Genomic DNA, 26,345 nt, shown 5'->3' on the forward strand with positions numbered 1-26,345 from the left:
TCATTGCCCCTGAGTATCAGGGCTCGATCAGAAGAGGACGAAGTCCAGCCAGTGGTGCTGTCTGCTTGCCCAGAAAAACCACGCAGAAAGAACCTGCGACAGAAGACAGCGGCCCAGCGTCGGCCACTGAGCTGCCACCCTCACAGGCAAGAGGACACCGAGGAATCAGACCCAAGCTGGCCCTTCCTTCAGCTCACACACCTGAGGGACACGATGGTGCAAAGAGCAGGGTTGGGGGAGCACTTACTGATGAAGATTACAGACTTGAAGCTACTGATGAGACCATGATGTTTCAGTCTACTCTTTAAATAACACCTAGTTCTGATTCGTGACGGAAGAGACGCCAGACACACACTCTGCAGTCAGCTCCAATGGGGTTCTGAAAGCACAGTATTTAATTGGAGACCTTGAAAAAGAAAATCAAGGCCTGCTTTTATTGATGCACCGACAGACTGACCCGAGATTTGGAAGGGGCAGTTCGCTAATACAATACCCATCATCAAAGCAAACTGAGAAGACCACGGTGTCTGAAGTGGCTTTACAGCGACACGACGCCTTAATAAGTTACGGAGACGGCCTGCTCGTTACCCGCCTTCTCACTTCATGTTCTTTACAAACTCCTCTCCTTTCTTGATGGAGGCTTTCAGCTCAGGAATGGCCTCGGCGATCATCTTCTCTTCGAAAGGGGAGATTTTGCCAATGCCTAGATTCTTCTCGATGCCCTTTTTCTGAAGGAGAGAGGGGAGGTGGTAAGATTTTACAAGAAAGTTTCCATGAATGGGTTTGTTACAGAAAATCCCGCTTGTAACTTCCATCAGCCCTGCCTCGCCTGTCTAACCGGTGGCTTCTGGGCAGCCTGCTGAGGGAGTCGCACACCCCGGGGACGGGGCAGGACGGGGCAGGGCGAGGCCGGGCGGGTGTGAGCCGTGCCAGGAACTCAGCTTCTGTCATTCAGCCCTGGGCTGGGAGCTGGGCTCTGGCACTCGCTGTGTGTGCACCTGTCACACACAAGCCAAGTGTGTTTCCTTGTTGACCCCACAGGAGGCTGTGAGGACACATGTGGGTTGCTTGGCACACAAAGAACTCAATAATTAGAAGCGCCCGAGTTATTCTCCCTGACACAGAGTGTACTTTTGGGATCTAGTTTTTTTCCCAAGTTGGTAAAGGACTGAAGAAACACTTTAATAGCCACCTGAATCCAACGTAATTAAGGAGATACACGTCGGACGTTAGGAAAACAGCAGGCTGGCGTCCAGGCTGCCTCCTCGGAGCCTCCCTGACCAGGACCATCAGCCCTGGGGGCCTCTCCTACAGGCCCCACCAAGCTGCACACACCTGCGCTCAGCTGGCTCTGGAGCTAACCACAGGTAGTTCTGGAGACCAGTGGTGGTCTCAGGGATATTGGACACCAGGGTGTCTGTGGGAAGGGCTTCTTTCTGGGCATGAGAGGAAGGCGAGCACACATTTGCCTGATTCCAGCGGGTGCCCACAGCTAAGACGTGGAAACCTGCTCACTGAAGACTCGGTAGGAGTCAAGCAGACCAGAGAGCTGCCCCAAACCAGCCTGGCTGAAGCCAGCAAGGTGACTAGAAGGGCCCTGTCCCAGTGCATTTCAAGAAGGAAAACCAGTGAGACGAGGAGCAGGACCCAGGGAACGCCTGAATTGGAAGGTCTAACAAGTGCGCACGCCTCGGCAGGCCCCGAGGTCAGAATGAGGACGAACAAGCACAGCCTGGTGCGGGGAAGCCTCTTCTGTGAGGGCTGTACGTGGGCCGCCTCGGGACACAACGAGGGTCTAATTGGGAAACACACCCAGGCAGCCGCTGCTGACTGGCTGCTGGAGCCGTGAGATTCCCGTCAGCCCCCCAGACTGAGGTTTCTGCCCACTCCTGATTCTGTGATGCTTCTACCCTCAAAAATCCAAGCACGGGCCAGGCGGTGAGATGCAGTTACTGCACAAGGAAATCTGAACCATGGAGCAAATGCACGGAGTACGGCTGCTGAGTCTCAGCTACAGAAAATGCTCCTCCTTCCGGCCAAGACCTGGCCTCCAAGATACATACCCCGAGCAGCAATGGTGTGGAGAAGTACGGACAGTCCGTTTCTTGCGACTTAATGAAGGAACATTCGACAACTCCTTCCTTCCCGTTCATCGCATCCACGAGGGAGAAGACAAACCGGGCTCCAGCATACGCCATGGATAGGGTGGCAGAGCCTAGGAGGACAAAGGCAGGTCAGCCAAGCTAGCACTGCGACGTAAGATCCAGGTGAGCATCCCCGCCAGCTAAAACCCCATCTGCATAACCTCCAGCTTTCCAGTCTCATCAGGAATTTAGGTCAGCATCCCTTGAAGTGACAGACCCGCAGATGGCATGGAATCAGCTCTGCTGACCTCAAACCCTACTCCACGCCCCCCAGCAAGTTGCGCTGCCCTCTGACGGGGGGCCTGCTTATCAAGCAGATGGACGTGAAACTTAGAAAAGGACCCGCTCCTTGCTGGGCCCTCATGAGTCTTCGGCTCTGCCTCTAAAAGCCTGGGGCTGCCTGAGCGCCTACCTGCTCCGGCCTTAGCCTTGACCACCTCCGTGCCGGCCTCCTGGATCCGCCCGATGAGGGTGGTCAGCTGGTCCTGGGGGATGTCCACCTTGGGGGTGCACTGCAAGTGGAAGTCACAGGGATCATGTGAGCAGGGCCAGGCTCCGGTCACCTCCCAGCCCCACGCCCGGTGGGCCCCGGCATCGCTGCCACGTGGGAAATCAAGACCTTTTTTTTTTTTTTTAAAGAAAAAGCCGACTTTGTTGGGAGGTGTAGTGAGTTTTCTACTCATTTTAAAAAAACTTTCTCTATTTTGGACTAATTTTAGACTTAGAGAAACGTTGTAAAAATAGCAGAAAGATTTTCCTCACCCGGCTTACCCTGATAACACTTTACATAACCACAGTGCAATTATAAAGAACAGGAAATTAACTAAACCACAGACCTCACTCAACGGTCACCGACTGTTCCACTACCGTCCCTTCTGTTCAGGGTCCTACCCAGGACCCACCAGCACCCAGGGAGCTCGCCTTTGACTGCTGCCTCAGTCCTCCCCTGGCTTTCAGGACATCTGTCAAGGGTACTGAATGCTCGCTTCGTAGGATGTCCATCAACTTAGATTTAAAAGGTACTTCTTCAGTATTTTCTCCTGAGGTTATGAGGTGATTTATCTTATTCTCAGTGGTGTTTACCTTGTCTCTCCTCATTTTTAAACAAAGCAGTTTTGCCTGCTCTGACCTAATCAGGAAGGCAGTGATGTCTCCACCAGCAGTTTTCACTGTGTAGGAGCTGGCCGTTTTGAACACCTTCTGACCACACTCACTCCCACAGCTGCGGACGCTGACCACAGCCCCACAGCAGGAATCTCTTCAAAGTAACAACAGACGGTGAGATCCACATCAGCCTGATCCGAGGGCCCCAAAGTGAACCTCTGAACTGTGCTCGTGGTCTTGAGGCTTCTGGGCAGGGTGACACACACACCTGAGAGATCAGGGGGATGATGGTCTTCCCAGCATGGCCGCCAATGACAGGAACGTTGACGCGAGCCGGGTCCAAACCCTGATCACCAGAAGTGCAAAGCTCGATTAAATTTAACAAGCACTTTGAGGGTAAGACATGTCATATGCACCTAAAGCATCAATACCAGAAAAATCCACAGAACTCGGAAACCAGGTAAGAGGCCGCCTGACTCCAGCCGTGCTCACATGTCCCACTAGGCGCCCCCTGCAGTTTCAACACATGCAGTGAGTAACTCGGTGTCTGGTGAGGTCACTCCGAGGCTTTCCCTTCACAATGTGCTGAAAACTGCCTTCTTGAAGGGTCCCAATTGGTCCCCATCAGTCCGACAGCTTCTTGGAATCAGAGGATGACAATCCTCTTTCCCACACCTGATGTCATCCCCATGCATTAGCTCAGACTTATGTGCCTGTACTTTGTTACAGAGAACAAATACCTCGTATCAGAGCAAGATTCCAGAACACCCAGGGGTGAGAAGTCTGTCAACTCAAACAGTGATTGGAACAGAAAGAAGGAAACCAAGTTGAAAGGGGTCACAACGCCAAGGTTCATTAAGTGGGGCTTGCTGGGACGGCTGATTCATTTGTTAAACCGGAGGCACGATGCCCCCAAGAATCTGCGAACCAGGTATTTCTTAACACAGTCAAAAAAAGAAGCTGGTGGGAGTAACGGGAGGGGGTGAGCAGTCCCAAAATGCTGCCACCTTCCCCAAATGCTGCAGCTGCTAAAGAGAGACACCGTAAGTTAGGAACCAGCCTTGCCTAGGTCAGGGAGCCCAGCCACAAGGGTGGGCAGACCCAGCAGCACAGCTAATGGACATGCGCGGCAGTGTCTACAGGCCAGGGCGCCACGCCGGTCACCAGGGACACAGGCACGAACAGAAAGGGCCCCTGCTTTTGAGAAGCTCATTGTCCAAAATGAGACAGATACAAACAGACGCTCCAATGCGATGGGTGAAGCCAGCCACAGGGTGGCTCTGGAAGGCACCAGAGAGAAGGCCTCCTGGGGCAGACCTAACTTCATCTGGGAAGGAGCAGGACTCCACCAAGGGGAAGCGTATTCTAGGCAAAAGGAGCAGAAAGAACAAAGACCTGGGGGTTCACAGAGCATGTACCACAGCAGAGCAGGAAGTGCAAAGGGCAAGTCCAGTGGAAGGCGGGGGTAGAGACGGCCGATGGGGGAGCCACAGGCTGCGAGGTTAAGGGCAGCTTTTCATTCTCCGTGCAATTCAGGAACTTTTAAGAATGCCAGGCAGCCTGAGATAAAGGGCGCACTCCTTAACTGACGCATCCAGCGCTAGATTCTCCAGCCAGGGTGGAGACATGCTTCCCCACCTCACATGGCAAAGCTTTGAGGCCAAGCCTCCATGGTCTAACAGAACTCTCTGTGGGAACACAGCAGCCACGTGGGGCTTTGGAGCATTTCAAGTGTGGCTGGTGCAACAGAGGACCACAGTTTCTAACTTAATTATGATTAATTCAAATAGCCACAGGTATCTACTGTTGCAGCAGGATTAGGGACCCAGGGGAAATGTGTGCTTCCCCCTGGAGCTGGCAGCACCACGGGAGCCCTACGAGAACGAGCACTGCTGCTTCCAGGAACCGGGGGTGTGTGCCTCGGGAAGCTGAAACCCCCGCCTCCCGGCCTGGGTGCATTCAGACTCGGCTTCACCGAGACCCGCTCCGCAAAGCCTTTCCTGACTCAAAGACAACCACAGTCTAAACACACGTGCGCTGAAATGGTGATTCAGTTGTCTCTGGAATTACAGTGTCTCTTTCCGCTTCACTCACAGAGCTCCCAGGCCCCGGGGCCACATCTCAGGGATCCGACCCCACTCGGAGAGCAGAGCCTGAGGAACATGCCAGAGCGTGAATCACAGCGGGGCACCGTACCGTCCACACCCCAGAAGAGAAGTGCTGGGCGCAGGGGAGGAAGAGGAAGGTCAACGGTCCTGTGTGTGCCCTTCTCACTAAGCTGTGTGCACGACAATTATTCCCGACTTGGGAGGACTCCCTCCTCCATAAGTTCACGAAAAATGGCCTGAAGCTCAGGAGGGACACTTATTTGGGCCAGAGGAAGTGGTTCTGCTGGGTCCATAACCCAAAAGACTAGACAGTGAGTTGTGAAAGGTACCGAGGACTCCAGACCTGGCGCCGGTGCCAAGTCCCCCTCGGGACAAGCCTGGCGGCTCAGGAAGAAGCAGGCAGCCAGCAGGAGAACTGAGGTAAGTCACTGCAGGAACCCAGGAAGGGAGTCAGAACACAGACCAGGGACAAGAATTCTGACATGATTTCAGGGACTTTCCCAAGTTCTTCATGTTGGCTGATTTTATCATTTGCCTAATGATGAGCGGGTAAAACCTGTTAGGACCAGTTTTCAGAGCCGAGCCGATGAACACACGAAGAGCACAACCCAGTCTAGCCAGTGAGAAACCCAGGGAAAGCCGAACTGTTGATACAGTAGGGAGAAGAGCGAGCTTGGCCGGTTTCAGCCTGCAGAGGCCTGCTGTCTGTGTTCCCCAAGAGAACGCGCAAGCTGCTTCCCACCAAGGAGGCGAGCTATAAGGACATTTAAACCCTCCAGTTACATGTGACCTGTAAGGGCCCCGGTGTCCTCCATGCCCGTAAATGAGCCAAGAACAGCCAGAGAGGTTCAGAAAGGTAACTTGAAAGATGCCCGATGCAGCTCTTACCTTCAGTTCTGCAACAAAAGTGTTGGCTCGGACAATGTCCAGGGTTGTCACCCCAAATATTTTATTGGGGTTGTATACTCCGTGTTTCTTGAAAACTTCTGCTGTGATTGGGATGGTGGAGTTAACCTAGTAAATCCAAGAGAGAGGGGCACAATTCGCCTGCGTTCTGAGAGCAGAGCCATGCGACAGAAGGAAAAATCTTCTCGTCAGACCATTAACAAGCCCTAAGCTGTCACATTAAATTGCCCTGATAAGCGACCTTCACGATGGAAGGCCCCCTACTCTAAAAGACTGCTTCTTTTCCCCGCCACGAGAAAGAAGAAACCATTCACTGAGGAAGGCACTCTTCCCCTTGGTGGCCTCTGAGCCCAAAGTTCAAACATGCACGTGACCCTTCAACTATCAACTTAAAAATGTGATGAAGGCTCCACAAGACACCTTCTGCTCCAGCTGGGACTTAGCCCAAATGGCCTTTTAAAAAGAAAAAAAGACAGCCTAGCAAGAAGCTACAAGCTACAAGTTCAGTCCCAGCTCTGTCACTCTGTGTCGTAGCCCCGGCCAAGTTATCTCAACTCCTTAGAACTCAGTTTCTTAAAACGGGAGACAACTACCTCATGAGGCTGTTGTGAAGATTAAGTGACTTAATACATGGCCAGTGCTTAACACATTACCTGGTACACAGAAAGAATAAAAACAAGACAAAAATAGAGAGATTTATATTAGGCACCGGTTAATCAGCCCCCCAAGAACTTCTGACCAGTTGCCCCCGAGGAAAGGTGAGCTGGTTGGAAAGGGCAGGATCCTCTTCTCAGAAGCCACGGGCACAAGCTCTGCATGTTTATCAGAGGCACGTTCCTGAGTCAACATCAATGTCACTGCACTTTCACCCAGATCCTTCTTATACTCGGGAGACCAGAGTCCAGATCAACCAACAGGGAGGAACGGAAGGGCTGCTGTCAAATGCAACCTGAGGCCCTGCCAGGGCGGGCGTGGGAGCCACAGCCGACTTCTCAGGAGGGACACAGCACCCAGAGTTTCTGAACCGAAGAACTAGCTTCCTGCAAAAACCAGCAAGCAGGGCCTGGGGGGCTGCGTACGGGATCACGTGTGAGTGTGAGGACGGAGGGGGCGCCAGGAAGCAGTAATTGCAAACCCCAAGTAGAACACAGGAAAAGGAGTTAACAGGCTACCACAATCACGGCTGAAGCAGCCTCAGGAATGGGTTTATTTTCCAGGTGGATAAACTAAGATACCGAGAGGGGAAGCCATCTGCCCAAAGGCACACGGTTGATGGGAAAACCAGGTTAAAACTCACTTGGTCTACGCCAGAAGGAATCCTTAGGAAATAAATTTAAGGGCTTTTTATTAGCTCATCCACTTTATGCATTTCAGCACATGAACCTGATTATTCCCCCTCTAAGCACAGAAGCACACTTTTGCTAACTGTGGACTTTCATGCGGCATCAGCCGGCACTCACCGGATTTGCAATAATGCAGATCATGGCCTCAGGACAGTGCTGGGCACAGGCAGCAGTCAGGGTGGCCACAATCGTGGCGTTGGTGTTGAACAGGTCATCCCGGGTCATGCCTGAGAACGATCCAATTCAAGGTGTTCATAAAGCACAGGACGAATTTATAAACACGTACCACGTTGTGTGTGTTTGTTGTTATGGGAAATTCAAACATGAGTGAGACAGGGTCCCTGTTTCAAGTAAATCCATCTTGTAGGGAAAACGGCCCAGTGTGACAAGTACCAAGATAGAGGTCTGTGAGGGTGGAGCGTGGGGAGGGGAATGAGGGGGTTTATACCCGAGGAGGATCACCAAGGATCAGTACAGCTTCCAAGGTGGAGGCAGGTGGAGGAAAGGGCGTTGCATGCAAAAAAAAGTGCACACAGAACACAATGACCTGGGCGAGGGGACCCAGTGACAGGTGGAGGGCTTCATCTGTACCCCACAGGCATGGGGGAGCCTTTGGAATTTTTTCTGCAGCAGAGATCTGACGAGATCCATTTTTCATGGAAAACCACATCCTCAGCTGACTTGTGGGGAGATGCTAGGCAAGGAGTTCGACACACACCTGGTTTCCTTGGGACTCCCGCTGGAATCACCACCACGTCGCAGCCCTTCAGGCAGTCTGGCAGCTGCTCAGGTCCAAGGTAGCCTGGAAAAAACACCCACATGAGCAATTTCACCACTTCCGACTTGGAGAGGCCAGCACGTCTGTGGGGACAGAGCCCAGGTAGGACGGGCCCACCTGAGTCCAAGGCCGGCCATAGGCCTCAGGACAGGCTGGAAAGCCTGCCCATGAAGGGGTTCCTCTTCTGGAGAACTACCACTGTGGGCCTGATGACACCGGCTGGCAGAACAGTCTCTTTCACTCCACTTTCCTCCAGCCTCACTGGCCAAGCCCTGATTCGGAACAGAGTAACCATCCAGTTTCCCACAGAATCAGCCAAGTCGGCTGCTTTTCCTTATCCAACCCACTCGCCAGCACTTCTAAGTCCTTCTTGGTTCCCAGCAAGAGCTGCTTATTCCACGTCATGGTCATCCGAACAAGAGCTCTGTCTCGGAGTCAGATCAGAAGGCGCAGTGGAGGCCAGGAGAGAAAACCCCTGTGCTGATAAACAGGGACTAGATATTAGCATCCATTCTATTTACTCCTATCATCTGAGGAAAAAAAGGTCCACCTTCAAAGATCTCAGGGAAATCGGCCAAAATCTGCTTTGATTTGACTTCTCCCTTATTGTGGGAGCTTTTGGAAACTCAAATATACAGCCCAAAAGAAAATGAGCAAACTAATTCAGAGGGACCACGGAAGGCACACGAACAAATGATCTGACAGTCAATCTCCTGTGCTGTCTACACCAAATGAAGATACCTGCAAACACCATCAAACAGTCTCACACTGACAGCAGAGACAGAAAGCAGTACAAGTTTTCTGCACAGCAATCTGATACTTTATAGTAAAAGCTTTAAAATAGTCATACCTACTCATTCTACTTTTAGGATTCTTTTTTTTAAGGATTCTAAGAAACGATGTAAAGATAAAGATGTTTACACAGCCTAGCTATTTACAGTAGAGCAAAACAGGAAACAGCCCAATGGACAACAGTGTGGGTATAATAATAAATAAGTGATAAATTATAGTACACCTTTAAAAATGATTTTACCAAGAATTTGGTGACATGGAAAAATGCTGCTATAATGTGAAGGTAAAATAAGCAGGATATATATAATTATATGTAATTATGAGTGACTTCTTGGATGACATACCTAGATTTCCCTTGGATTTTCCTAAGGTGGCCATGCTTTGAAGAAGCTGGCAAAGGAAACCCTGGGGTGGAGGGACGGCCCAGGGTGGGGAGCACCTGGCAGCATTTCTCACTGCCCCCATGCCCCTGCAGGAGGCTGCCTCTTCCCCATCCTCATATTACTTGTTAAATTATAAAAAATTAAAAATGGGAAGGTGAGACCACCGCTGTTATTCTCAAAGACACTATTTAAATTTTTGTAGACTCAAGTCAAAAAAGGTGCAATAATTTATAAAATTTAATTCTAAAATGAACATGGAAACCCCAAGTCTCTGAACACCTAGTTTCACTTAAGAATCTCATTCTAAACCTGAATCCTGGCCGACGGGGGAGGAGAGATGAAAGTTCTCCAGGGTCGGCGTGCTCAATACCTTTTACTGTCGGTCTGGTCTCTATGTGGCTCAGATCGGCGGCCACTCCGGGTGTATGAGCAATATCGTAGAGGGTCAGGCGGCTCACCAAGGGGCTGTTCTTCAGGAGAAGTGAAAGCGGCTGCCCGATTCCTCCAGAAGCCCCCAGCACGGCTACTTTAGCATTGTTCTAGAAAGAGGCACAGAGAGAGGACTGTGAAGATGGAATCAGCATGAAAAGGATCCACATGGTAAACTGCAGAGTACTGCACTGGGTCTCTTTTATTGCAGCAGTACCAAATGAAGATGCAATCATATTCCTACCATTCCAAAGGCCCCCTTTCCTTCTGAAGTTCAGAGGTTTGCCTCAGGAAAATAGGGGAGAACTCATGTCTCTAGATGCTGTGACAGTCAGGGGCATACTCCTGTACCCTCCGAAAGGGGAGCAAACTTCACTCAATCGCCACCTGGACTGGTAACAGAAGCCTTTCCTTCAATGTGCAATTTTATTTTTTATAAATTTATTTATTTTGGGCTGAATTGGGTCTTTGTTGCTGCGCACGGGCTTTCTCTAGTTGCGGTGTGCAGGCTTCTCATTGCGGTGGCTTCTCTTGTTGCGGAGCACGGGCTCTAGGCGCACGGGCTTCGGTAGTTGTGACACGTGGGCTCAGCAGTTGTGGCTCACGGGCTCTAGAACGCAGGCTCAGTAGCTGTTGTGCACAGGCTTAGTTGCTCCGCGGCATGTGGGACCTTACTGAATCAGGGCTCAAACCCGTGTCCCCTGCATTGGCAGGCAGATTCTTAACCACTGCGAGTGAGGCTGTTTCTAACCTAAATTCACAAATAAGAAGGGGAGCCTATCCTGGCAAGCAGGCAGGGAGCTGCCAGGGAAGAAGACAAACCAAGAGAAGAGCAGCCACAAGAACTCAAAGCACGGCATGCGGTCCTCTGGGGCAGCCGTGTACTCTGGGTCTTTGCATTATCACTGCACGCTGCGTTCCACAGCAATGGATGCTAGTAATAACGGCTTCCGTTATCAAAAACAAAAATCAAACCAAAACTCAAGCCGAAATGAAAACAACCACACAGTGTAATCTGCTCGAGGAAACTGAAACTCTAAAAAGCATATATTACATCTAAGATTGGAATTCAGGTTTCATTTGTTTGTTTTTAAGTTGGTGCTTTAAAGGTGGACCCTTGACTTCACAGAAAACTAGCTGGACCAACCCAGAACCTGAGGTCTGGCAATCTCACCCACCTCCAGACCTTCAGTTATCACTCCCACATCCTGTCCCGAATCCTAGGGACTCCCAAATTCCAACTCCACATTCCCAGTTCTGTTAGGCATACCACTGGTCCCACAAACCCAACTGTGTAAATAAATTTGTCCTTACCACCTCTTCCATCCCTGTTCCCAAATGGCATCTGTGTTCACCCAAATTCAAAACTTTAGAGCTATCTTCTGCTTCTTCCCTTATTGGAGACACCCAGTTAGGACACGAAAGGACTTGGCATCTCAAACATCTCCCCAATCTGCTCCTGATTTCCATCCCGATTCCATTATCTAACTTAGGTCCTCAGCTCCACCTCTAAACCACCCTTCCAAAAATTCAAAGTTTTAATCATTTCCTTGAGTAAAAATCTTCTCAGGTTCCTCAGGCCCAGATTACTCAGCCTGGCTCCCAAGGCTGACCAGGGCTCCAATGTGGGGAGCATAAGACAGTTCCCTTGGTGTGCAGGATGTCAATGTCAAGGCTGTGTCTTTATTTTCATCAATCAGGTGAAGAATTAAACTCTACCAAGAAACAGACTGACCTGGTGCTCTCAACTAGGGTCCTTAAGTGAATCAGTCCCATGTGACACAGAAGATGAACACAACACAGAGAGAGGGAAGAGGGGATTGCTTTCAGTGTGATGAGGTGATGTTATTGTTTGTATATTATAAGGTTTCATCAACTTAGTTAATATTTATAAAAACATAGCTTGTAAGTGGTGATACCTTTACAGTGAGATGAGAATCTTTGGTATTGCAGGTTAGCTCACGGTCTCTTTGTAAACAAGCTGTTTCCAAACTCCATATCTTTTTCCACGTTGAGGAGTGGTTGTCAACAGCACACTGTTTAGCAACGGGGCTTTGAAAATGGATATATAGTAACACTTCCTTCACTTATAAGTTTGCTTTTTTAAATCTGTTATGGTTTTAAAATTTCTGTTTTTTGTGTCATACATATTAATACATTAGTACATACGGAAAGACATAAATACACTGAGGTTGAAGTCTCCCTAGGCCAATGTACCATCTGGCTCAAGCCCATCTTTCTGACTCATACACTTATATACTTCAACAACTCCACCTTTATGTCCAATAGGCATTTTAAACTCAACATATCCAAATCTGAGCTCCTGATACCCACCCCCCTACAATCACTCTCTTCTAGCAGTATTTCCCACCTCAGCAAACCTCAACTCCAAAACCCAAAGCCTTGGTTTTCTCCATGTTCCTCTTTCTCTCCATACACCTCATGAAATCATTATCAGCAAATCCCACTGTCTCACCTGCAGTTAATCCCCCTTCCCCCACTCCTCAGCATCAGTCTTCATCACCTCCACCTGTCCTATGTTTGTTTATTCACTGTTGGCTTAAGTGCCACTTCTCACTCATCCTGGTATCACCTGCAGCACCCAGCACAGTTCTGGGCAACACGGATACTGAAATGTACTCATTCGTATATTTATTTTTCGAATGAACTGAATGCACAGGAAACTGATCTGAAGAACAAAAGCTAAGTAAGAAATGTGGAACCTCATTTAATAATCACCTCCCTTTTGGGGTGTGGTGCTTTAAGAGGCAATGTGGGCATCTCCTGGATTCTAACTTTGGTTGTATTAGAATCACTTGGGGAACTTGGTAAAAAACACGGAGGCCCAGGTCCTACCTTCCTTCAATGAGCCTCGGCCTCTGATCTTTACCAGCTTTCAGGTGATTCTGACACACTAGAGTTTGAGAATCGCTGCCCTAGAAGAAGACGGCTAAAAATAGCTTAGGCTTAAGTAGTCCCAGGCCAAGCCACGCAGTTAACAACACCCGGGGGGCAGGCCCAGTCCGCCCACCGCAGGAAGGAGCCTTCAAAAGGTCCTTAAGAGGAAGCAGAGTCTTCAGGTTCTTAGAGGAAAGGCTTGATGATCCAAAAAAGTCACTCACAGCGGTCAGGAGAGCTGAATTTTAATCCTCTGGCCAAAACACTGTGTAACCTTGGACCAACGCTCTGCTCTCGGTATCTCTGCCTGTCTGCACTATGGAGTTAAAAATTCACAGTGCTTGTACGGACGCCGCAAGAACGAGGTTAGTCTCTCAAAATACTATGGAAAATAAGTTACTTTCGGCCCTAGAGCTCTGGCTTCTCCACCTTGAAGGAGCACAGGTCAAGAGCAGACCCTCTGGGGGGCCGGGAGGCGAACTGGGAGGCTCGGAGAAGCGCCCTGGTCCTGGAGCTGGACTACTTCCCCACCCCCGACTCCTGGGCTTTCTCCCCCGCACCTCCTGCCCGGTATCAGGGCCGGCCCAGGACGCCACAGCCGAGGACCAGCACCGGGTGGCCCGGGGGTCAAGGTTGCTCGCGAGCCAGTAACACACGTGGCCTAGGTCGGGGAGCCTCCACCTGCAGGAGCCCCTTGCAGGACCTACCTGGGCCGAGGTGCTGAAGCTGCGGCGGAGAGCGGCGCTGGCAGGCCGGGCGAGGGCGGAGAGCATGGCTGAGACGGGCGGGGCGCGGACTGCCAAGAACCTGGCAGCAGGACACTGACTCCAACGACCTCCACGATGCACCGGACCTCCCGGCTCTGTTCCGCCTGGCCTCGCGAGAGTGGCTTGGCTTCCGGCGCCCCACCTCGCAGATCTCGCGGTATCTCGGCCACATCCGGGCTGTCGCGGAGGCCGGCGGAGGGACGCTCCCCGTGCGCAGTTTTGGCGTGGGTGGTAGTGCGGTCGGGCTCCGTGCGGCCTGTGGGGGAGACGCGGTCGGAGTGGGAGGGAGAGTCTGCACCCGAGAGGTGGAAGAAGACAGGCTTTAGGCTGGAAGAGCCTTAGAGGAGCGATTTTGCAGGTGGGGGCCCGAGACAGAGGCTCTGACAGGGAGGCCGGCTGAGGTCGCGCCGCAGGCCCGACAGAATGGGTGCGGCCCGAGCCCCCCCGAGCTCAGCCCAACCCACCCATCCTGTCTCTGGAGGCGGGAGGGGCTCCGAGCTTTGGAAAGCTCTGGAAAGGAAAGGGGAGAGGGGAGGTTGAGAGTCCTGCGGTTGGGGTGGAGGATGAAGGCTCCTCTAATCATTCACTCCCGTGCACCCCCCCCCCATTGCACACACCCTGTCCACCCGCCAGTGTCGTCCTTCCTGGTGCCCAGGACCTTCTAGTAGAGTTTACAAAGCTTTAGAGGCACCCCTACCAAGAATGGCCGACCCTGAGCACTGACGTGGCGCGAGTTCTACACTGTTCTACGAGTTTACAGGAAAGCAGTCCCGCGTTACAGATGAGGAAACAGGTACACAGCAGATAACCTGCGAAGTCACCCAGTCCCTGCCCCTCAGGTCTGCCCAGCCGTGCTGTGAACCCGGCCACACTGTTTCTGCTTTAGGGACCAAGAAGCCATGGCTGAGCTCAGTTAAGTGGATTTGTTCAGAGTCTACCAGAAAGAAAGTAAAGATACGGTTTCTACTCAAAAGAAGCGTATTTAAGTTTATTAGTATCCTTATAAGCTTCATTTGTCCTACTGCTGTTTTCTGGGCATACAGAGAATTCCTTGCCCACAAAAAATTCAGGGTCAAGTGGGACAGGTAGATGTGTTGCAGGTTGTTAACCTTAGAGGAGAGTACAAACCCAGTGGGGGGACCAGTGACCGCCTCCCTGGGAACAGTGGTCAGGGAACCAGCGGTGAAAAGAACAGTTAGCACAGGTGCTGAAGAACCTATCCGTAGGAGGGAGTGCATGGTGACTGGCTTACTCTTTCCTCCCTCCTTTCCACTTGTTTATTGAGCTGCTAAGATGTGCCAGGCCAATCTTGGAGCTGGGTGTTCAACTATGAACGAGATCCAGACATTTTCTGCCTTCCGGGAGCTCAGAGTCTAGTGGGGAGACAGGTAAACTGCAAGCAGCATGATATGGCTAACACTAGGAGAATTACGAGGGGCTGTGGGAACACAAAGGAGGTCCATCTACCCCAGATTTGGGGTGGAGGTGGGGGCCATGTGAGAGAGGACTTTGGAGGATGAAACATCTAAGCTGAGATGTAAAGGAAGAGCAGGAGTTTCTCATTGGGACCATTCACCTCCACAGGAAGGAGAGATTCTTGCCTGGGCTTTGGACCTCCCAAAGGGGGGGGCACTAGGAGTTGGGGGTTTAACAATGGGAAGTGTCCAGATGAGAAAGAAAGGGAAAAGAGCCCAAAGAAAAACCTGGAGGAAGGGCCAGTGAACAGATAATTTCTGTTGGAGAGGGGACATGAGTACAAACAGTGTTCTTTATCTTATCACTGACTGTGTTCTCTCTAATTATTTACCCCTCTATCTTACCACTAGAACTGAAAGCATCTTACAGTCAGGTTCTTTCATCTCTTTATTGTCCAGCACCTGACCAGGCTGAGAGTGGGTTTCTGAATTTTGGGAGAGTTGAGTGGTTTTAGATACGAGGCTGGAAAACCCAGATTGTGCAGGACTTAACCGAATGTTAGCTGAGAAGTTTGTATTTTATTCCTCAGGAAGCAGGTGTTTATCAAAGCCTTTTGTGCTGCCACCAGAACTGTGTTTGAGGAAGATTAGACTGACTTTGGCATGTTAAAGATTCCAAGGGAAAAATGCAGGGCAGGGAGATTGTTCAGGAGGCTATCTAATGAGATGATAAATATCTGAGTGATGGTTTTAGAAATGGTGAAGTGGGGCCAAATGAGGGAGAGGGAAGAATTGATAAGCGTTTGTGCCCATCTGGGTTTAAGAAACAAATGGAAGTGATGTGGGAAACCAGCCTGAGAGAAGTGTGTATGTACAAAAACGGAATTCGGGGTGTGTGGAAGGAGAGCTGGCTGGAGAAAAAGTAAAGAGCTCTGTTTTAGATGGGCTACATTGGAAGTGATGGTGAGTTGTCCATATAGAAATATCAGTGGACACTTGGGGAATTACTCCAAGAGGAAATATGGGATTGAAACCCCTGAGAGGCCAGGGCTGAAGTCATCCCTATAGAGGGGAGAGCTGAGGGCAGGGGAGAGAAACTAGAGTCACATTCTCGTGTGCTCACTCCCACATCTGGGGCTGGAACTCCTCCCCACCCCCCTGTCAAGTCAGTCAGCCCCTGTCAGCATCTCCACGGCAGGGAATCACTACCTCCCAAGTCCTCTACTCGGGCCATCCCAGCCACTTGACTGTTAGAAAAACATCCTCACATTCAGCTCCTAGTTGCTTCCCTTTAAATCGCAAAATGGTTCATAACACTCTTAGCAGCTACTGTGTCAAGCATTGACTCTGTGCCGGGCACCATGCCCTGCTTTGCAAGTGTAACTGTTACAGCTAACATGCACAGCCTCACTCAGGAAGCCTAGTGCAGTCAGAAAATGGCTGTATTGTCTTCATCCCCATTCTTCCTTTAAATCTTTGCTTGCCCTTGGATTACATCTAGCCACCAGGACAGACTTGTTGCAATAGCCTAAATGTCCAGTTCACGTTAATAGTCAAAACTCTGAACTTTAATTCAATGTTAGAGCTTCTCCCCTTCCCCTCTTGAGCTTGCTTCAGGCTCCCACCTTGGGAGTGGAGAGTAGTTGACTTCTCCATTTCTCCATCTTACTTCCTCACTACTCCTCATCCCTGAAGACTGAGGCTTCAGGCCCATCATTGTTGGTGGAGGGGGGTTGTGAGAATAAAGATAGGGGCAGGAAAGGTCCATTTGGCATAAGTAAGAATTCTCTGAGCTTGATGGGAGTTTGTGGCTGACACTTCCATGGGGTGCTTTTGTGGGTCTCTCTTACCTGCAGTTCCCTTGACCTGGGTGGTTACACCTCAGCCTTGCTGTTTCCAGTTGCTCCCTCAACCCCTGTTTTCTGGAATCCTCCAGTACCTGAGGTTAGTCCATTGTCTGTCCAAGTGGCCTTCTTGGGCAAAGTCCCTTTAAGATTGCTTCTAGTTGGCCCTCTCTCCTGCCTGGCCCACATCTGGTCTACAAGAGACACATAGGTATCCTTCACCCCAACAAATTCTGGGGGTGTAGCCTGTTTCAAATGCAGCTGCTGCTCTTTGCTAGCAGCTAACCAGCCTCCGATTTTTCCAGGCAGGGGCCCACCACCAGCCTCTATGCACAAGCTTCAGAAGGCACAGGCCAAGCTATCCTAGGGGTTTTCTTTCTGGTTTCGTGAACTGCTTCAAGAAAGCTGAGACGTGTGAATATTTGAAATCAGGGAGAAAGAGGCTATAATAGAGGTGAAGAGCTTTGAGATGCTAGAAGTCAAGAGAGAAAAGGATTAGGTGGGAAAAGATGAGGTCAGAGGACACTTATCCCTTTGATTTTGGGAAGAAGCTTGAAGGGCACCCAGCGGGCAGTTGGTGAGGTAGGGCAGTTTGCATCCTGTGGCCTTAACCTTCCCAGGCAAGACCTAGAAAGTGAGAGAAGTTGCTGCATGGTGAGGAGGTTTGGATAACAGTTGTAGCCATTGGGGAAAAGCTGGGAAAATCAGGAACGGTGAGAAAAGGATTCATTGGCAGCTCTGGGGGCCCAGCTGAAAGTCTGCAGTGTGTCCTTTCTGTGTGCCCAAGCTCACGTGGCTTCTCACAGCCCAGACCCCACACCAAGTTCACGGATGTACAGGTGGGCCACACACCCACACATTTGTATCCTTGAACACAAACACATGGTTCTATACAGGGGATTAAAAACAATTATTGCCATAGTTTACATACAGTACAGTATACAGATCTTCAGTGTGCAGTTGGATAGTTTTGACAGTTTGCAGTCTTCTAACCACCACCCAAAACAAGCTATAGAAGCATTTTCATTATTCCAGAAAGTTCCCTTATGCCCCATTCCCCAGACAGCTACTTCCTGACTTCTATCACCATAGATTAATTTCACTAGTTCTTCTTTGCATGTTTTTATACACAGTATAGAAATACATCGATGTCCTCCTTGCCACAGCCCCACACAAGCTGCACACATGCGCCTATACTGACCATTTTGTTCCTTACAATAGGCTGAGGCCACAGTCGAGCTGTCAGATTTTTGCTCTTAGGTGCACATATTCTATGCTAACCTACCTTCTCTTCAACCCTAAAATCGTACCTCAAAGTGCAGTATTTCAAATCTTTCCTTTCAGATCCCTGGAGATAAAAGGAAGAATTAGAAAGGTGGTAATCATCCCACCTGCATGAGAGTTTTCTTTATTTTCCTCTAGGGTCTCTAGAATATCGGCAAATGGGGACATAAAATTTTAAAACAGAACTGTTTAGATATATAGCTTAACTTTCAGTTGTGGCCCAGCTGGAAGTCAAAGGGTGTGGCTTTCCAAGATACATGCCAGCAGAGCAACTAGGAGATGGTGGACTGGTGACGCAGAGGCAGCAAGAAGCTGCTGGCAAGGAGCTCCTAAGAGCTGAGAGTCGCCGATGGTGGCAGATCTGAGTTGGGAGCAAAGCCTGCAGTCCTCCAGGCCAGCCAGAGGTCAGGGGAGTGAGAACAAAGCTGAGTCCAGAGGTTGGCCATGTCCAAGAACCCATGGCAGGTGCAGAAGCTGGGGCACTAGCCCAGTTGAGCAGAGGAGAAACAAGTGCTGGAGACAGAGTTGGAGGAGGTGAGACCAGACCTGGTGGCCACACAGCCTTTGTGTAGCAGCTTGCCAGCTGCTACTTTTGACATGTGAATTGCTGCATGGGTAGGCCTGTCACCCTCCCAGGACCACTAGGGTACCTCTTGGGGGTGTAGTGGGCCTAGGTTTGGGGCGATGGGAATGAAGGCAAGATAGACAAGGGACAGGGAGGTGGTGGCTGAGTCTGGGCCTCTGGAGATACTGGTGCTCACTAGCCACAGGACCTGGAGCTTCTCTGAGCTGAGAAATAGTTTCAGGACCACTTCTGCAGCCGCCACAGCTCTGGGGTGCTGCAGCCTGTGATGGTGTCCTTTAGCTTTGTCAGGGTTCAGGCCACAAGGAAGGTGTCTGGTCGGAATTGAGGAAAGACTATACCAGATCCCTTAGGAGCCTGACCCTTAGGCAGCATCACTGGATCCCCCACTTACAAACTTGGCCAGCTCCCACTCTGGTCTTTGGCCTGAGATTTCTCTGAATGGTGCTTTCTGTCTACTGGACATCCGGAGGCTCCTAGATGAAATTGAAAAGAGAGAGAAAGTAGGAGTGAAGGAATTTGTTTCCTAAGATCCTGCTCTGTGCTGGGCCCAGTTCTGGGCAATTTATGTTTGTTAATTTCAACATAACATTCCTACAGCCTTTCCAGTATGTATTATTGCCTCAGTTTACATTGCCTGTCACTGTATTTAAGCCCAGGTCATCCTGGCACAGCCTCAGTTTCCCACACAGAACCAGGGCATAGTGGGGTTGGCTGTGGACCCTGATTCATATCTGTGCAGTCCTCTGGTCCCTGCTCAGCCTGAGCCAGGAACCCAGAGTAAAGCTTACGGTCTGACTTCTCCAGGAGCGTTGAGTGATGCCTCTTTTCTACTAGAAGCAAATGCCCATCAATTGTGTCCACCTGGACTGTCTGGGCCTGAGCACTAGACCAAGCTCTCAGTACCCTGGAATGCCTGTGAGAAGGATGGGGTCAGGCCCAGCCTCTGACAGTGATGCCATCGGTCAGAATGGAATTGGTTGGGCATAAGGAGGCAGGAAGGCCTGGATCTGGCCAGTTTCCACTTAGTCTCAGGCTATGATGACCCCTAATGAAACATCCCTTCTCAAAGATAGACACGGTCTTTTACTGGAGCTGAGCTCCCCAGCCCAGCTGTGTCTGGACCCGGAGAGAGAGCCCCACACAAGCCCCCTAGGTTGAAGTTCAGGCCAGGTCATTACAGGGAGGGTGAAGAACCTTCCTGCTGGTGGGTGTCCAGTGTGCAGAGACTAGGCCTGTGCTGGCACCCTGCTCTCCTGATAGTAGGTGGCTTCTCGCCACCCAAAAATCTGTGTGGACTTCCCAGATGGGTCAGTTTATAGGAAGATTGGTATCCTCTCACACTATTAAGCCAGATCCCCAGGAGGTGCTCCCTTTGACCTCCCTTCCCACCTGCCTGCCCCATCACCCTTGCAAGAGCTATTGCACTAAATGCCCTGAAAGTCTCTTAAGAGCTGTGCTGTGCTAAAAGAGCCCAAAGGGGGAATGTCTTAAACTTGCCATCATGGCTCCACTGTTTTGAATAGATCACTAGGAAATGAGACTTGGTAGAAATAATCATTACAAATGAAACTCACAGTGGCAGAAACCATACTCGGTAAAATCCGATACAATAAGAATCTGATTAAGGAATCAGATATTTATTGTAAAATTCACAGGGAAACAAGACTTGATCTTGGGAGAAATTATTTTGGCTAAACAAAATTGAAAGTGAAAAAAATCGGAATTGGTTCATTGTGAAATATAGAAAATCAATTAAGGGATTAAAGTGGCTTAGTGGAATTCATCTAAGAAAAATAGTTTTTGCAAAACCTCATTGACATTTGTTTAATGGTTCTATATAAAAGCTCAACATCAAAATATTCTTAGGGCCCAAATGGTGGAGCCAAGAACATCTTACACCTTTCAGAATTTGGAGTAGTGCTGAAAGGGCTGTTAGCTGCGTCCAGCCCTCCACCCACCTGGGCTAGTGGCCCTCCTCATCACAGCTCACAGGGATGCGTCTTCTCTCAGAAGTGTGCCATTAGGTTCAGGACTGTACTTACCCTCCTGAAGTTTACCAGTAGGTGAGGCAGCTCTTTTTTTTTTTTTTTTTAAATAAATGTATTTATTTTTGGCTGCGTTGGGTCTTCATTGCTACAGGCGGGCTTTTCTCTAGTTGTGGCGAGTGGGGGCTGCTCTTCGCTGCGGTGTGCGGGCTTCTCACTGCAGTGGCTTCGCTTGTTGCAGAGCACGGGCTCTAGGCACGCGGGCTTCAGTAGTTGTGGCATGCGGGCTCAGTAGTTGTGGTGCGTGGGTTTAGCTGCTCCGTGGCGTGTGGGATCTTCCTGCACCAGGGCTCGAACCTGTGTCCCCTGCATTGGCAGGCGGATTCTTTTTTTTTTTTTTTTTTTTTTTTTGCAGTACGCGGGCCTCTCACTGTTGTGGCCTCTCCCGTTGCGGAGCACAGGCTCCGGATGCACAGGCTCAGCGGCCATGGCTCACGGGTCTAGCCGCTCCGTGGCATGTGGGATCTTCCCGGACCGGGGCACGAACCTGTGTCCCCTGCATCGGCAGGCGGACTCTGAACCACTGCGCCACCAGGGAAGCCCAACACCACCCTTTTGAGAAGCCTTGGCTGTAAAGGAGAACAGAGACTGGTACAGAGGGTGTTTGTGTGCCACTAGGAATGACCTGTATGGAGGGTGAAACTGATGATGCTGGAGGGGAGGCTGAGAGCTGAAGTCTTTGAGGAAGTGAGAAGGATCCAGGGCCCAAGTCAAGGGGTTAGTCTTTCTGGGGAGCATTGTTCTGGTAATTCTGAAGTGGACCCGAACTGTTTTGAGCAGGATTACCCCCGGACTTGAGTGGTCTTCTGGCTGCCTCCACCCCAGCTAAAAGGTAGCCTCCCTGCAGGAAGCTGCTGCACAGGCCCAGCCTTCCCCCTCAGTGTCCATGGGGCACCAGAGACAGTTGTGCCAAGGAACCAGTGTCCCAAGAGCAGCCCTGTAATCAGGAGCCAGAGCCCAGGCTGGCTGGGCAGTTCTGTCAGTACAAGTGAGCCATCCTCCTCCTTCCACAGACCATCAGGATCTTCATCATAACCCTAAAGGCCCCTCACAAGGGCACCTGCGTCGGCTTCCCCAGGGTCTTCACTCATTACTCTCTTCCCACTGTTGCCACACCAGGCTCCTTTTGAAATCTCTCAGATACTACGTTCCCTCCTGTTCTCAGTTCCTACCTCCTCCATCCTCTCTCTCCACCTGCCTAGCTCTTGCCTAACCTCCTGTCTCAGCTTAGCAATCACATCTCAGACAGCCCTTCTCTGATCCCAGCTAGGTGAGGCCCTCCTATTAGCACATCTCATGACGCTGGATGCTGACTCTTTTATAACGCTTTTCCTACTTACAATGTATTTTTTTTTGTCCAATGTCTGCGTTCCATGCTAGACTGTAACCTTCATGAGGGTAGGTCTAGTTTACCACAGTTATTTCCAGTGCCTGGCATGTGGTAAGGGCTCAGTAATTATTTACTGAAAGAAAAAGTGAATTGGTGACTACTTTACAGCCTGCTTTGTATTTATATGGTTCAGATATGTCGTGTGCAATGTTTATCTCCCCTACACACATTTCACTATAAATTTTGGAATTTTCCCTGATCACGTTCATGATTATTTTCACCTTTGTTTGAAGGCATGTTAAGAAAGAGTTTAATGATCTTACTTTGTGGTCATTCATCTAAAATAGAAAGATGCACTAAGCTTTTACATGATTGATTCTTCCCTGTAGGATGACTGGTTTGGTTTTGTGTGAACCAACAGAGCTTTACAACATCTTGAATCAGGTCACAAAACTATCCAGATTAACTGAACCCAACTATCTCTGTTTATTAGGTAAGTACTTTAAAAAATGTTGTGAGCAGTGTCCTTCAAAGATTATTTTTCATGAATTAACAAACTTTGAAGAGTAAATTACTTTAGAAAACTATTAAACTAATTAGGCATAACTCAAAATGCTACTATTAACTGTAACATGACTTGGAATATTGCCAGATTAAATAAATCTAGAAGAAAAGTTCCCGGAAGACTCATGTTTGAGTCCTCTTACTATTGTTTTTAGTGAAATATTTTAAACATCTAACAGACTCATAGTAATACACATAAGCACTTATGTACCCACCATTCAGATTTAACATAATAAAAAGTTACACAAATGTACCCCTCTTTTGTACTCCATCCTGATCCTCTTCCTTTCCCTCCCAGAAGATGACTGCTTCTGTATTTTTACACGTTTACGACATAGGCAGGCATCCCAAAGTAATGTATGGTTCAAACATTTACATAAACAGTACCATAATGTACAGTGATTCTGCAACTTACTTTTTTTTAAATTTAATTTTATTTTTTTATACAGCAGGTTCTTATTAGTTATCCATTTTATACACATCAGTGTATACATGTCAATCCCAATCTCCCAATTCGTCATACCACCCCCCCACCGCCACCGCTGCTTTCCCCTCTTGGTGTCCGTACGTTTGTTCTCTACATCTGTGTCTCAGTTTCTGCCCTGCAAACTGGTTCATCTGTTTCCCTCATTTCTGTATATGAAGATCCAGTTTATTTTAACTGGTAGTTGCAATATATATCCATTCCTAATTGATTGTGATGTGTTGCTTGCATTGTGTTGCTATTATGAACAATGCTGCAGTGAACAGTTTGTATCTCTCTCCCTATTCATGTGCAAGAACTTTTTCAGGATATATTCCCAGAAATGGAAGTACCAAGTTGCACATTCACCTTCACTACATTACTGTCAAATTGCCCTCCGAAGACATTGTATCAATTTTATACTCCAATCAGCAGTGTAAGAAACATACCTACCAATACCTGGTTTTGTCACCCTTTAAATTTTTTGCTCTCTGATTGGCATGAACCTGTATTATGATGTTTTTCCCCACAATTAAAAACATCGTGATTAAAATACACATAAAATTTACCATCTTAACCACTTTTAAATGTCCAGTTCGGTGGTACATCATCACCATCATCTCCATAACTCTTTTCATCTTGTAAAAAACCCTATACCCGTTAAACAATAACTCCCCATTCCCTCCTCCCTGCAACCCTGGTAACCACCATTCTACTTTATGTCTCTGATTTTGACTACTCCAGGTGCCTCATATAAGTGTAATCATACAGTATTTGTCTTTTTGTGACTGGCTTATTTCACTTAGCATAATGTCCTCCAGGTTCATCCATGTTTTGTAGTATGTGTCAGGATTTCCTTTATTTTTAAGGCTGAATAATATTCCATTGTATGTATATACCACATTTTGCTTATCCATTCATCCATCGATGGACACTTGGGCTGCTTCCACCTTTTAGCTGTTGTGAATAATGCTGCTATGAACATGGATGTACAAAATATCTCTCTGAGACCCTGCTTTCAATTATTTTCAGTATATACCCAGAAGTGGAATTGCTGGATCGTGTGGTAATTCTATTTTTAATTTTTTGAGGAACCACCATTGTGTTTTCTGTAGCAGCTGTACGATTTTACATTTGTATCAGTAGTGTACAAGGGTTCCAGTTTTTCAAAATCCTTGTCAACATTGTTATTTTTCTGGGTTTTTTTTTTTTTTTTTTTTTAGTAACCATCCTAATGGGTGTGAGGTGGTATCTCATTGTAGTTTTGATTTGCATTTCCCTAATGATTAGTGATGTTGAGCATCTTTTCATGTGCTTATTGGCCATTTGTATATCTTCTTTGGAGAAATTACTATTCAAGTTCTTTGCCCATTTTTGAATTGGGTTGTTGCTTTTGAGTTTTAGGAGTTCTCTATATATTCTGGGTATTAATTCCTTACAAGATGTATGACTTGTAAATAATTTCTCCCCTTCCGTGGATTACCTTTTTACTCTGTTGATATTGTCTTTTGATATGCAACATTTAAAATTTTTCACGAAGTTCAATTTGTCTATCTCTTCTTTTGTTGCTTGTCATATCCAGGAAATTGTTGCCAAATCCAGTGTCATGAAGCTTTTGCCTTATGTTTTCTTCTACAGTTTTTATACTTTTAGGCCTTACATTTAGGTCCTTGATCCATTTTGAGTTGATTTTTGAATGTGATGTTTAGATAAGCATCCAAATTTCATTCTTTTGCATGTGGATATCCAGTTTTCCCAGCATCATTTGTTGAAAAGACTGTCTTGTTCATGGTCCCTAGGGAGTCCACATGAATTTTGAATAGATTTTTCTGTTTCTGCAAAAAACATCATTGGAATATTGATGGGATGACATTGAATCTGTAGATTGCTTTGAGTAGTATTGACATCTTAACAATATTAAGTCTCCCAGTTTGTGAACACAGAATTTTTTTTTGCCTCTAATTTCTTTCAGCAACATTTTGTAGTTTTCAGAGTACAAATCTTTCACGTCCTTGGTTAAATTTTATTCCCAAGTATATTATTATTTTTAATGCTATTGAAAATGGAATTGTTAATTTCCTTTTCAGATTGTTCATTGATAGTATACAGAAATACAATTGACCCTTGAACAATGTGGGGAATAACCTGTGTATCACTTATAGTCAGCTCTCCGTGTCTGTGGTTCTTCTGCATTTGTGGATTCAACCAACCATGGACCATTTAACACTGTAGTATTTATTATTGAAAAATATCTGCGTGTAAGTGGACCCATGCAGTTCAAACTCATGTTGTTCAAGGGTCAACTGTACAACTGATTTTTCTGTGTTGGTTTTCTCTCCTGAAGCTATGCTGAATTCATTTATTAGTTCTAACAGGGTTTTTGTGTGTGGAATCTTTAGGATTTTTTTGCATATAAGATCATATCTTCTGTGAACTTAGATGATTTTACTTCTTCCTTTCCAATTTAGATGCCCTTTGTTTCTTTTTCTTGCTTAATTGCTCTGTCTAGGACTTCCACCACTCCGTTGAATAGAAGTAGTGAAAGTGGGCATCCTTGTCTTGTTCCTTAAAGAAAAGCTTTCAGTCTTTCACCATTGAGTATAATGTTTGCTGTGGGTCTTTCATATATATTTTTTTTATTATGTTCAGGTAACTTCCTTCTATTCCTAGTTTGTCAAGTGTTTTTATCTTGAAAGGGTGTTGAATTTTTCATACTTTTTCTGCATTGATTGAGATAATCATGTAGTTTTTCTTCCTCCTTCATTCATTTGAAGTGGTAAATTAAATTGATTTTTGAATGTTGAGCCATTCTTGCCTTCCAGGAATAAATTCCACTTGATCATGGTGTATAATCCTGCTGAATTTGGTTTGCTAGCATTTTGTTGAGGATTTTTGCATCAGTGTTTATAAGGAATATGATCTGTATTTTTTTGCTGTGTCTTTGTCTGACTTTGGTATCAGGGTCATGCTGGCCTCATACGATGAGTGAGGAAGTGTTCCCTTCTCTTCAGTCTTTTGGGAAAAGTTTGAGAAGGATTGATATTAATTCTTCTTTAAATGTTGGGTAGAATTCACCAGTGAACCTATCAGGTTCAGGGCTTTTTTATTTTTAGCCTAAAACATTTATATTTTAGTAAACACGTGATAATTCCCTCTGAGAAT

General features: G+C 48.0%; 2 protein-coding genes across 3 annotated transcripts in view; one reads left to right on the top strand and one right to left on the bottom strand.

The window, feature by feature from the left end:
* Window positions 1–407: 407 nt before the first annotated feature.
* MDH2 (malate dehydrogenase 2) lies at window positions 408–13,751 on the bottom strand. The gene is made up of 9 exons (XM_082643419.1): window positions 13,593–13,751; window positions 9,929–10,097; window positions 8,324–8,407; window positions 7,723–7,832; window positions 6,245–6,370; window positions 3,517–3,594; window positions 2,557–2,656; window positions 2,064–2,215; window positions 408–728 (listed from the first exon to the last, which is right to left on the bottom strand). The coding sequence occupies exons 1-9, from the start codon at window positions 13,656–13,658 to the stop codon at window positions 597–599; spliced, it is 1,017 nt and encodes a 338-aa protein (XP_082499545.1). The 5' UTR covers window positions 13,659–13,751; the 3' UTR covers window positions 408–596.
* A 63-nt stretch (window positions 13,752–13,814) lies between these two features.
* STYXL1 (serine/threonine/tyrosine interacting like 1) overlaps window positions 13,815–26,345 on the top strand; it is a 54,336-nt gene continuing 41,805 nt past the window's right edge. Inside the window, exons 1-2 of one of the 2 annotated variants that reach the window (XM_082643420.1) lie at window positions 13,815–14,010; window positions 22,546–22,649. In XM_082643420.1, coding sequence (XP_082499546.1) covers window positions 22,547–22,649 — 103 coding nt within the window. In that variant the 5' untranslated portion in view covers window positions 13,815–14,010; window position 22,546. The other variant, XM_082643421.1, reaches the window with a different exon arrangement.

Source organism: Mesoplodon mirus (genome assembly GCF_964341445.2).
Source record: "Mesoplodon mirus genome assembly, chromosome: 15".
Classification (NCBI taxonomy): Eukaryota; Metazoa; Chordata; class Mammalia; order Artiodactyla; family Ziphiidae; genus Mesoplodon; species Mesoplodon mirus.

Coding starts and splice junctions, on each gene's coding strand:
- MDH2 (XM_082643419.1), bottom strand. CDS start 13,658: ATGCTCTCCGCCCTCGCCCGGCCTGCCAGCGCCGCTCTCCGCCGCAGC. Junction 8,408..9,928: donor GACCAGACCGACAGTAAAAG/GTATTGAGCACG, acceptor TGTTTTTTCCAG/GCTACCTTGGACCTGAGCAG. Junction 2,216..2,556: donor CAAGGCTAAGGCCGGAGCAG/GTAGGCGCTCAG, acceptor TTGTCCTCCTAG/GCTCTGCCACCCTATCCATG.